Source organism: Tamandua tetradactyla, chromosome 2, assembly GCF_023851605.1.
Source record: "Tamandua tetradactyla isolate mTamTet1 chromosome 2, mTamTet1.pri, whole genome shotgun sequence".
Classification (NCBI taxonomy): domain Eukaryota; kingdom Metazoa; phylum Chordata; class Mammalia; order Pilosa; family Myrmecophagidae; genus Tamandua; species Tamandua tetradactyla.
In genome coordinates this window covers 192,264,294-192,276,249 of record NC_135328.1, presented here as the reverse complement: position 1 = coordinate 192,276,249, position 11,956 = coordinate 192,264,294, and the positions used below count along the sequence as shown (strand labels likewise).

At 48.1% G+C, this 11,956-nt stretch overlaps 2 protein-coding genes across 9 annotated transcripts in view; both read left to right on the top strand.

Moving 5' to 3' along the window:
• Positions 1-1,009: 1,009 nt before the first annotated feature.
• LOC143674540 (toll-like receptor 12) lies at positions 1,010-5,014 on the top strand. The gene is given in 2 exon segments (XM_077150400.1): positions 1,010-1,198; positions 1,296-5,014. Coding segments are annotated over 2 exon segments (2,847 nt in total). The 5' UTR covers positions 1,010-1,097; the 3' UTR covers positions 4,042-5,014.
• Positions 5,015-7,064: 2,050 nt separating this feature from the next.
• Positions 7,065-11,956, top strand: part of ZSCAN20 (zinc finger and SCAN domain containing 20) — a 61,459-nt gene continuing 56,567 nt past the window's right edge. For 3 of the 8 annotated variants that reach the window (XM_077150396.1, XM_077150397.1, XM_077150391.1), the window contains exon 1: positions 7,476-7,509. Coding sequence is in view for 2 of the 8 variants with exons in the window: in XM_077150398.1 (XP_077006513.1) it covers positions 7,353-7,505 (153 nt within the window). In the remaining 6 variants the exon portion in view is untranslated. Of the gene's footprint in view, positions 7,600-11,956 lie in introns of all 8 variants that reach the window. The other 5 variants (XM_077150399.1, XM_077150398.1, XM_077150394.1 and 2 more) reach the window with 5 other exon arrangements.

The following is an 11,956-nucleotide window of genomic DNA, read 5'->3' as shown; positions in this document are numbered from 1 at the left end:
TGATCTTTCTCCTACTCTTTAGGGGTATTTTGGCTATGCCCATTCTGTCTTTTACAGGTTGGAAGCGCTTTCAATAATAAGGGGTCCGGAGATGAAACTAGCTGATGTTCTGAAAAGGCTGGTGCCCCTAGGTTTCAGGACTTATCTGATCAACAGAAACCTTTGGAGATTGTAGGTTTCTGGAAAGTTACTCTAGTGCATGGAAACTTTGTAGAATCTTATATATTACCCTAGGTGTTCTTTAGGAATGGCTGGAATGGTTTTGGTTGGGGCTTGGTAAGTTAAGATAGGTAGCGCTGTTTAACTGAAGTTTGCATAAGAGCAACCTCCAAAGTAACCTGTCAACTCTATTTGAACTCTCTTAGCCATGGATACCTTATTTGTTACACTTCTTTTCCCCATTTTGGTCAGGATGTCATTGGTGGTCCCACAGTATCAGGGCCAGACTCATCTCCTGGAGTTATCTTCCATGCTGCCATGGAGACTTTTACACCTGGATGTCATGTCCCGTGGTGGTGGTGGGGCAATGCTTTCACTTGCAGAGCTGCACTTAGAGAGGGCAAGTTCACTTCTGAGCAACAAAAGAGGCCCTCTGGAGGTGACCCTTAGGCGTACTTACATAGCCGAAGCTTCTCTGTTACTTACATAGCCGAAGCTTCTCTGTTACTTACATAAGCCTCACAAAAGCAATGCTCAGGATCAAGGGCTTGGCTTATTGATTTGGGTGTTCCTAATGCTTGATACAGTAATAGGGGTTCCCCCGTGGTAAAGTTTAATAGTTTCATATTTTTTCTCCCATCCCTCAAGGAACTTCGCCAATACCTTTTGGTTATCTGTTTAATATATTCTGGGATATATCCAGGCATTATTAATGTACTTATTTTACAGATGTGCAAGCTGAAGCTCAGAGAGGCGAAGCGCCCAGCTCTGCAAAATGGCAGAGTGAGATCCTGGCCTCTAATCTTGTGCTCAGAAACACTGCTTGCTTCCACATATGAGAGAAGTGAGACTTAGTGGTTCCTCCTCAGCACTAGAATTCTTCCTCTTTTCCCTGACCCTTGGATCCTCAGCTATAATAAGCATCTTCTATCTGGCCCATGCTTCCTTTCAGTTTCCCTGCTGTTCTGCAGCTTGGAAGTGTGTGGCACTCTGACCCTGCTTCCAGATTTTCCAGGGCTCATTTGGAGCTATTGCTGCTGTGAGTATTGTATAAATGTGTGTGGAGGGGGTGTATAGGGTCTGGGTCCCTCCCCTGGAAAAGCGAGGGGTTCTGATTTTGTCTCTCTATGCCTCAGCCTTGGCGCCGTGATGGGCAGGCATTTGCTACTGCTTGCTCTGCTCCTGTCCCTTCCTCTGACTGTGGCCTGGACAGCTTTCAACTGCCTAGTGAGTGAAGGCTCCCGACTGCCTCTGGCCTCTCGTTTCTTTGGGATCTGCCCTATCGATTCCAGCCTGCCTCTCTTTGCCTGGTGTTCCTCGGTAACCAACCTGACACAGGCTTTGGAGGCTGTGCCGAGGGGTGTGGAGGGACTCTGTCTTACCAGCTCCATTTCTGTCCTGCCCCCAGATGCTTTCTCCCATTTCCCTCGGCTTAAGCTCCTGGGGCTGAGCCTGAGGCTCACCCAGCTCCAGCTGGGAGCTTTTCAGGGTTTGGGGCAGCTGTGGCAGCTTTCCTTCCTAAGCAGCCAAATGGATTACCTTTACCTAACCCCTGATGCCTTTGGCAACCTGAGCTCCCTCCATCACCTTTCTTTCTGGCATCTCTGTCTGGAGGGGAGCATTGGTGTCCGGTTGCCTCCCAGTCTACAATGGCTGTCTATACAGCACAGCTGCCTTCAGAATGTGAGTATGCTGGCCAACATCTTCCCAGATCTAGTGCTCGGTGCCTCCTCTGGGAATGGCTGGACCCTGGATATGTTGGGCCTCTCGTTCAACAAAAAGCTGAATTTGGCCAGCCCTGGGGCCCTCCAGGGTCTCAAGCTGGGGACTCTGCGTATGGATCACACAAACGTGGAGGCCTCGGAAGCGGTGGGACTGGGGCTGCAGAGGCTGGATATACTGTCTGTGGTGCGAACGGCCACGGCCACCCTGCCCACCAAGGTAATTGCATACTTTGAGCTGCAGGAACTGAATATGGTACTAACTCAGATAAGGCACATAACTCCAGAGGCCCTGGCTTCTTGCCATAGCTTGAAGAGTTTGGTTCTTAACAATGGTGGTTTGACTGACCTGCCCCTAGTTTTCCTGTCTGCGATGCCCAGACTTCAGAGACTGAGTCTGAGAAGCAACAAATTGCAGAGTGCCATGCTCTGCACAAATGAGATGGGGGCTAAGTCAGGACTGCAGGCCCTGGATCTGTCTGAAAACAGGCTGCATACCCTGCCCCCAGCCACTTTCTCCTGCTTGCCCCATTTGTGGGAGTTGCTACTTTGGAAAAACCAGTTGGTGTCCTTGGAAAGCCAGGTGTTCAACGGCCTGAGGCATCTGGAGATACTGGACTTGAGCATGAATCCACTGGTGGCCCTGGGCAATGACTGGCTGGCTCCTCTGCCTGCACTGACCACCCTAAACTTGCTAGACACCCAGATGGTACTGGGCCCCACCTGGGATTTCTGGGGCCGAGAGAATCTGCAAAACTTGGGACTGAAGTTTCCCTCTGGCCCTTCTGGGCTGGTGTTGTCCCTGCCCATGAGTCTGACCAGCCTGGAGCTTCAAGCAGTCACAGACATGGCACCTTGGAAGCTGGCTCCTAATGTTTTTCCAGTCTTGCAGTCCCTGACTCTAAAAGGCTGAGGGCTGCAGCTGGGGGCCCAGAATGTGTCCAAGATCTTCCCTGCTCTTCGCCAACTCTCCCTGCTTGGCAACAGCTTTGAGGCTCTCTGCTCCCAGAACCAAACTTCCAGCTTCTTTCTCTGGCAGCTCCCCAGGCTTGAACAACTGAGTGTGATCGGGAATGGGTGTAGCCCCTGGCCCTGCTGCATCAGGGGGCTACCTAGCTTGCGGGTGCTAAAGCTGCAGGCACTGCAGTCTAAAATCCAGCCCCGCCCAGTGCTGCTTGAGTAGCTGGTAGGTGAGCTTCCCAGGCTTGAGGGGCTGCAGTTGAGCAACACAGGGTTGGAGACACTGTCTGCTGTTGCCTTCCAGGGCCTGGGCAGCCTCCAGGTCTTAGTGCTGGATATGGAGAATGGCCTTGTGCTAGATAGCAGCCTCCAGGAGTACAGTCCCCAGATGCCTCAGTACATGTATTTTCTGTCAGTGTCTTTGGCCTGCCAATGTGCCAATGCATGGGTGGGGACCTGGTTTGAGTGGGCCCCAAGAACATACATGTATATAGTATCACACCAGCTGTGCAAGCCAGAAGGTAGGACCCATGCCAAGAATCTCCTTTTCCCCTTTCTCTGGAGCCACTGCCCCAAGACTTTGGAACTGGAACTCTTTTGGGGCAGCTCTGCCCTGCTGCTTCTGTTGATCTCCTTGCCCTTCCTACAGGAAGCCAGGAACTCCTGGATCCTGTATCTCCAGGCCTTGTTCAGGGCTTGCCTCCAGGGTCTGAAGGGCCGGAAGGGTGAGGGCAAGAAGTTTCTCTACGACGTGTTCGTGTCTCACTGCAGGCAAGACCAGGGCTGGGTGGTGTGGGAGCTTCTTCCTGCTCTGGAGGGCAGCTGTCCTGCTGGCCGGGGGCTGCGCCTCTGCCTCCCTGAGCAGGATTTTGAGCCAGGCAAGGATGTGGCAGACAATGTGGTGGACAGCATGGCGAGCAGCCGGGTCATGCTCTGCGTGCTGAGTCACCAGGCTCTGCAGAACCCCCGCTGCCGCCTGGAGCTCTATCTGGCCACCTGCCTCCTGCTGGCTGGCCCCCAGCCCCCAGTACTGCTGCTGGTCTTCCTGGAGCCTGTCTCCCGCCACCAGCTCCCCCGTTACCATAGGCTGGCCCGTCTGCTCCGCCGTGGAGACTACCGAGTATGGCCTAAGGAAGGTGAAAGAAAGGATTACTTCTGGGCTTGGCTGTGGAGCAGACTGAAGCAGTGTGGGTTATGGTAGTGTGGGTGCATGTGTGATGGAGGTTGGGGGTAGGAAAAACAAGCAGACTGGCAGGAGATAATGGGTATGTATGAGTGCGTGTGACCAAACTCAGCTTCAGGTAGGAGGTGAGGGTGCTGTACATGCAGGGAGGGTCAATGGTTGTGAACACAGGATTTAGGAAGGCTCTGGAGGATGAATGAGAAAGTTTGGGAGATGGTTGGAGGCTGTTAGATGTGATGTGATCCTGAAGACCTCCAATCCTCATTAAATTTACTATGTCCACAACATACTTGGCTTGATTGGATTTTTTAGATGGAAACCCACATGCTGTGAGCAGAAGGCACATAGGAACCGAAGCCCAAAACAAATAAAGCTGGGAATTCATGAAAAAAGTAAGGATAGAGGGAAGATTGGGACAGTCCTAACCTGTGGAATGGGGACCAGGCAAAGTTCAACCAGATCTTCAAGGGGTAGAGGGGCCCCTTTTGCCATCTGGGCTGTAGAGGGATAGAGAGCTGAGCAGTTGGGACTCTGCCCAGGAGGCAGCAGACTGGTTGCTTATTCACACAATCAAAACATGAAGGCATGTTCATATCAATGGACTCATTTGATTCTCAGAGCAAATGGAAGAGAAACCCAATCTCCTTGGCACTCTGTGCTGTAGCCATGCTAAGCTCCTTGTAACTCCCAGAAGTCCACACTCTCTTCTTGTCTCTGGGCCTTCGTATGTGTTGCTCCTTCTCCTAAGAACATCCTTTCTTCATCCTGGGGAACTTCAATTTATCTTTTAAGATTTAGCTGAACCACCAGTTTCTCCAGAAATTTCTCCAGAAGCCCTCACTGACCCCCCAGCCTGGGTAAGGTGCTACCTCTGGCCTCCACAACTTCCTGTCCTTTACTTCCCTTTCTCAAAGTACTGATCACACTGTACCTTCTTTCACATGACGGGTAGGTCCTAGAGTGGTATGCAGAAGATGGTCCACTGGAGTTGAGGAAGAAAATGTTATAAGTTCTATTTCAATATATATTTTTTTATCTCAGCTTACTCTGAAGCCAGCCTGCCTGCTTTTTACCTATGTGCCTTTGGCATATTATTTAAACTTTCTGAAACACAGTTTTCTCTTATGGGATAGTATTAGACCCTCCCTCAAAGGGTTTTATGAGTATTAAATGAGTTAATGCACTCAAATGGGACCTACTGTACTATAAATATTCAATAAAAGTTAGCTATAGTTTTTACATGTATTTAAAGCACTGCGAATGGGACCTACTGTACCATAAATACATGTATGTTGGGAGTGTGTGCTCAAAAATGTTTAACTCATAGGGGTGTTTGATAAGAAAAGTTTGGAGAGCAGGCCTTGGGGGCAGGAACCAGGTTTGATTCACTTCTGCATCCTTAGACCCTAGAGCTAGCCCAGCTCAACAAGGCTCTTGACAGTCAATTCTGGACAGAATGCTCACTAATCAATCCTGGTAGATGCTGAGAACCGGGGTCAGTTTCGGGCTCTGCCACTTATCCTTATATGACACTGGGCTGGGCACTTGGTCTCTTGGGCCTTAGTTTACTCTTCTGCAAAATGCATGGCTTTAAAGGCTAAAGGGAACCAAAGAACAATTTCAGGCTGGATTTAGGGTAAAGGGTGCCCTCTTGTGTCCTAATGGGTTTTTCCCTTTCTGTGCACTCACCTTCATACCTTCATTCCTCCTTTCTGAGCGGATGATCCTGGAGTGGATGTCCTTCCCTGGCCCTTCAAAGCTGCCTTTCCAGCTTCAGGTTCTGACACTCTCTCAAATGTCTCCTCGGTCTGCTTTCTAATCCCCCCATAGCCCCCAAATTGCCATATCATATCCCCACTCCCAGCCCTGTGGTCTCTTCCTGATATAGCATGGGGCGAAGAAGAGATCTTTAGTGTTACCTGTCGACAGATTCAAATCCCAGCCCTGGTATTTTTTGGCCATGTGATCTTGAACATGTCAATTCATCTTTCTAAACTCCGATTTCTTCCTTATAAATTGGAGATAATAAGATTAATCTCATAGGGCTCTTAATGAGACTTCAAAAATAAGTGGTACTTACATGTTGGTCTTATGTCTACTGAATAAAACTGCACATATTGTTATAAATAAGGCAGCACAGAGGAGGAATTTGAACTGGATCTCCAAAACCAAGATACAGAATTTCCCTAATTTTGACACCAGCTAACATGTGCTAAGCACTTAGCATGTGCTAGGTCCTGTTAATTTGCCTGTCATAATCATAAGTGAAAAGAATAATAGCTAATAATTATTAGATTCTTTCTGTGTGACAGACTTCCCAAATGCTTTACATATTGTTCTCCATTTATTCCTTTCAACAATCCTTTCAGATTGTTATCTCATTATTGTTATTCCCATTTTACAGATGAGGAACCTGAGGTACAAAGAGGCTAATTAATTTGCCCTAGGTTTCTCAACTGGTGAGTGGCATAGCCTGCATCCTGCATTTTAAAGTAATTAGTTTCAGACACAATTCGCCTCCAGAGACCATCTCTTACCTGCATCATCTCATTTAGATTCTATTACTCACTTTTACAAATGAAAAAATTTGTGCACAAAAGAGGTGCAGTAATTCGTTTAAGGTCACACAGCCACGAAGTAGTTGGTTGGGTTTTGGAATCATGTCTGAGTATAAAACCCACATTCTCGACCTTACATTATATTGGTCACGCCTCACAGAATTTATAATGGCACAAGGCAACTGAGTTGATATTAAGATTATTCTGTAATGATGATTAACATTCTTCTGACACCCGCGAGGTGGCAAGCTCTGTTGTCACTGACATAATAATAGTTAACGGTCCTTGTGCATCTTCAGGACTCAGGCATCCTTAATCGTGTTACGTGTATGAGCTCATTAAGGTTTCACAAAAACCCAGTGACGTGGATGCTATTATCTCCATTTTATAAGTGCAGAAAGCGAGGTTCAGAATTCACTCAAAGTCACGCACCTTGGCAGTGTGTTGGAAACTGAACTGCTCAACTGACCCCCGGCCAACAGTCTAGTCATCTCTACTCACCCTCCCTTCTATTTCCTATCATTTCTGTTTTGATCTCTAGTGAGCCTGCGCTTCCTCCTTCGCTCCTTCCGCAGGCCCGGCTCCGCCCCCTTCGGCTCGAGTGCCTGCTCATTGGGCGGTGCCGTTAGTCCGGAGCCTACGGAAAGGCCTGGATCGCAGCAGGCCCTGCCTCCCTTCTCTCCCGCATTGAACCTGTTCCTATTTTTTCCGGTGCCAGGGGCCGGGAGAAGATGATTTATTTACTGGGTGACGACACATGAAAGGCCGCAAATGGAGGGGCCGCACTCCCGTGCTCGCGCGGTGCCTTCTGGGAATTGTAGTCTCAAGGGTCCATTACCCGGTGGCGCTGTTCGGACTCCCGGTCCCAGCATTCCCGCGCAAACCCTGGGAGCACTTCCGCCCTGTTGTGAAGTGAGTGCCTCGGTGGGTGAGTCTGGGTGGAGGGACGCGGGCAGCTGAGACTCGGGCTCTGGGTTGGAGACTTAGGAGGAGGTGGTGTCACAGGGGACCGGGGAAGGTGAGAGGAGAGAAAGAAGCTTTTCTGTGCGTGTGTGTTTCGGGGGGGTGGGGTGGGGGGAGGGTGGCGGTGAGGGGGGAGTGGACGGGGAAGGGCGGTCAGAGGATGAAGCGTCCGGAATGGGAATGGTGATAGAGTGGACCGGGATGAGAATAGGAGATAGATGGCACTGGGAGTGAGGAGGGTTTTAGAAAGATTTGTAGGTGAAGAGGCGGAGAGAGGTTTTGGAGGTGGGGGAGTTATAGAAAGGTCTGGAGGCCACAGAGCGGAGGGTAGAGGGCTTTGGGGCCCTGGCAAGAAGTGAAGATAAGAAAGCCTGAGCTTGAAGCCCAGCATTAAAAGTAATGTTCACCCTCTGCTTACCACCTAGAATAAACATGTCTGAATTTGGAACGTCTTTACAGTTTCTCAAGTAATTGTTACTTCTGGAACCTAGTGGGTGGGAGTGGCTATTGTGTTCTGCCCCATCGCTACATCTCTTTTCTTATGCGATGATGGAAGTGAATGCCGCTATCATCTCACTTTACCCTGTTGCTCTCTCTGATTCCTCTTGCATTCCATCATATCTAGGGTTCTTAATCCTTTCACTTTCTTGAATATGTCTTGAATCTACTGGTTCTTTGCCAGGGCTTTGGTAGAAGCCTTCACTTCCCTACCTTTCTAATGTGGGCTCACACATTACAGCTAGTGTGATTATTTAATCCAGAAATCTGATTATGCCTTCTCCTGTTTAAAACCTTTCATTGGTTCCCATCGTCTATAGAGTTAAGTCCAAAGCCTTAGCCTGACATCAAAACCCTTCATAAACTGCCTTCAACTCCTTTAGTACTTCATTTTCTGTTATGGCCCCTATATGCAGCCCATATTCCAGGTTGTCAAGGTTCTCCCCATTTCCTGGGTAGGCTATTTTCTTCACTCTGCTTGGAATATTCTTTTCTCCCATTCTATGCCAAGAGAACCGCTCTTCCTTCAAGAATCAGCTAAATTTTATTTTGTTCAATTCAGTTAGTCAGAGTAGGTCATCCCCCACCGCCCAGGTTCCCACAGATTCTTTTTTACTGCATTTAGCATGTTAGATCATAATTATCTTTGACTTGTCTCTTCCACTAGACTATGAACCTGTGGTATACGCGATTGGAACAGTGTCTTAGTCACTTCCATTTCCTCAGTGCCCAGTCCAGAGCAGGCATCAGTAAATATATGGTAAATGTATGAGTTAAGACTATCAGGGGTGAGCTTTGCTATACCAACTTTAAGACTGCTGCTTCCAGTGGATTTCCAGCGTCATGAACTGTAGTTTTTTCCTACAGCTGTCAGGATTGTCTTTTCAGGAAGCTCAGGTTGGTTCAGTGCTTATGAAAGTTAAGCCAGGAGTGGCAAATATATGGTATGTGCGCTGCCACTGCCACTTCCTCTTCCCCTTTGTCCCTGGTAATGATGGCTATTGGTTATAGCACACATTTCACCAGGGTAGCTCACTACTCTAGGCAGCCACTTCAAGTTGATTGAAGTTGGCACTTTAATTGAAAGTTATTTGCTCTCCTTTGTTTAAGCCCTTAAGCAAGAGGTCAGGCTGCTTTAAAGCTTATCCTCAACCATTAGCCTAGTGGGCCTGACAGCCTCTGGAAACTTCCAGTTTCTTTCTCTTTGGATCAGTCCTGGCCTTTCCCGCTCCACCGTTCATTGGTTGGGCTTTTTTTTTTTTTTGTCCGTATCCATATTCAATACCCTAGGAGTCAGGATACCACTCAGCTTCTTTGTGTTTATAAAGGGATCCCCATATTGACAGGCGTCAAAATATATCCCTGATGGCTTAAAGGAATCTGTACTGTTTCTAGGTCTTCCTGGATATTGAAAGAGATGTTTAAGATCATTTAACTCAAATATGGCCAAGGGAGAGCATGTTGAATGAAGCCCACGATTTTGCTTTATTTAGTTTTCATGGTGTTAGAAACATTTTTAAATTGGTTGTTCACGTTAAAAGCTCCAGAGCTCTAGCTTCTCTTTAAAAAATTCGAGGCCTGGAAACACTGTACCCATGTTCAATCACAATCCCTACTCAGTCCACTTTACTCATTCACATTGTTTGCTTGGCCTCTGCAGCCGTTTAAATTTGTAGACACAGATTCTAGTTTCCCTGTTGCCTTGTTTTGCAGTTACTAATGGGATGACTGGGGCAACTGCTGCATAGGGTCAGCCTGTAAGCTGCAGCCTAAATAGGTAGCTGTGGGGACTACATGGCTTTTTCAAACTCATGTGGCTGATAGATGGTAGGAGACACGCTAGAACTGTAATCTCCTCATTCTTGCTTTAATATTATTTTCATCCCCCCATACCATCTTCTCCAGAGTTTATATGACTAACAGACCTAAAGGAAGCTACATGGTATGAAAAATGACCATATAAAATGGATTTGGGTTTCAATTCTGACTTTGCCACTTGCTGGTTGTATAAAGAAGCGATTCTTCTTCATAGATGCTCAGTTTCCCAATGTGTAAGTCAAGGGCATAGTAGAGTCATACTTTACAGGATGATTATATTCTAAAATCAGTGCAAAAGGTAAAAATCACATATAATAAAAAAATCACATTTAGCTTGAAAATTCTTTGATAAGGAGCCATTTCAGAAAACTACATAGTGAAAGGTTTAGGGGGCGAAAGGGTGAGAAAGAAGAAAGGTACACCAGGAAATTTAAAGTGTGGGGGGTTATTTCTGCACTCCCGGGCAGAACTCACCAAACCCAAGATGGTGGGAGGTGAGTGCGCACGTGGGCTTCAGCGCGGGCAGCTTTTAAGGATGGAGGTCAGGTGACATCTGGAAGGGGCGGTTCATTAGTTCTGGAAGTCAGGTTGGGAAGGGTGACACAGCCTCTGCAGTTCCAGTTGTAGTGCCTTTCCCCATTCCCCCAACCTAACATTCCAGCCTTTTTGTGATAATAGGGCGCCGAGACCTTTCTGGCTACTTCCTGCTGTAATGGGGTGGCGTGGGGTCATAGGCCGGAACCGTCATGGCCAGGGGAGTGGGGAGGAAGGCAGGTGATGATAATGATGCAGGAGCATTTGGTTGACTGCTACCTGGGATAGTTCCTTTATGCGTCCCTGAAGGAAATTGAGGAGGCAGGGAGCTAGGAGTAAAAAGAGACAGATTAGGATAACTGGTCCTAGTAGTGGGAGGAGCCATGTCACCAGAGAAGAAAAAAAACAGCTTAATGCAGAGTTGGTTCCTTGTTTTCTGTGGTAGAGATCGTCTCTTAGTTTGTTTAGGGTTTGAATATTTTGTTGCACCAGACCCGACTCGTTGATATAATAGCAGCATTCCTGTTGGAGGAATATGCACGTTCCTCCTTTTTCGGCTGTCGGCAGGTTAAGGCCCATCGATTTTGAAGAGTTACCTGGGCTAGTGAGGTGAGTTGGCATTGTAGAGAGGAAACGGATTCTGATGGTGATTCCAGGGCTACCTGTAGTCGAGTTTCGAAGTTTTGAGAGGTTAAAATATTGTGTCCCAGCGCCCCTCCTGCTATGGCTGAGGCTGCAACTGAAGCGGTTCGACTGACACCTACTAGGATAGGAAGAAAGGCAGCCCTTTTTGAGCGAGGAGAGGGCAGTAGCCAAGTTAGTTCGGACTCCCCATAGAGGGTTAATTGAGGAACAATAGTTACCAGGAAGCATGGTCCCGGGGCAGTGGAGTTAAGGTACTTGGTAAAAGTTCCATTACACCAAAAATATTGTCCCTTTGGGGGCATGGGTGGTGTTGTGGATAATGACATTAGTCTGGCATTTGCTATGAAGTTTTGTTTCAGGGTTTTTTCCAGTGTAGTGAGACTCTTAATTTGGCAAGAAGATCTTGCCCCATTAGTGGGCTGGGGCAAGAAGGTATTACTAAGAAATAATGTGTAATGGGGTACCCTTCTATTAAACATGTAAGTGGCCCAGTAGTTAAGGGGCGTGAAGGATGGCCGTCTATGCCCATAACCGTGACCTGGGAAGGAAGGAGTTGACCTGAGTAAGAGGGGAGGACAGAAAAGGTAGCCTCTGTGTCCATTAAAAGGGAGGTGGACTTACCCCCTACCTTAATTGTTACCCTGGGCTCGATGAGGGTGATTGGGGTTGCTGAGGCTGGGCGTCGTCAGTCATCGGTGGCCAGGCCCAGGACTGCTAGCGGTGGGTTAGGGGTTGGAAGGACGCCCCCCCTCCCATGGCCAGGCGCTGAGGGGCAGTCACTTTTCCAATGTCCCTTTGTACCACAGAGAGGGCACGGTCCCTTGGGCGGTTGAGGATTGGGGCACTGGCAGGACCAGTGTCCGTCGAGGCCACATTTGAAGCACTTTCCTGGTGGTGGATTAGTCATAGCCGGCTTC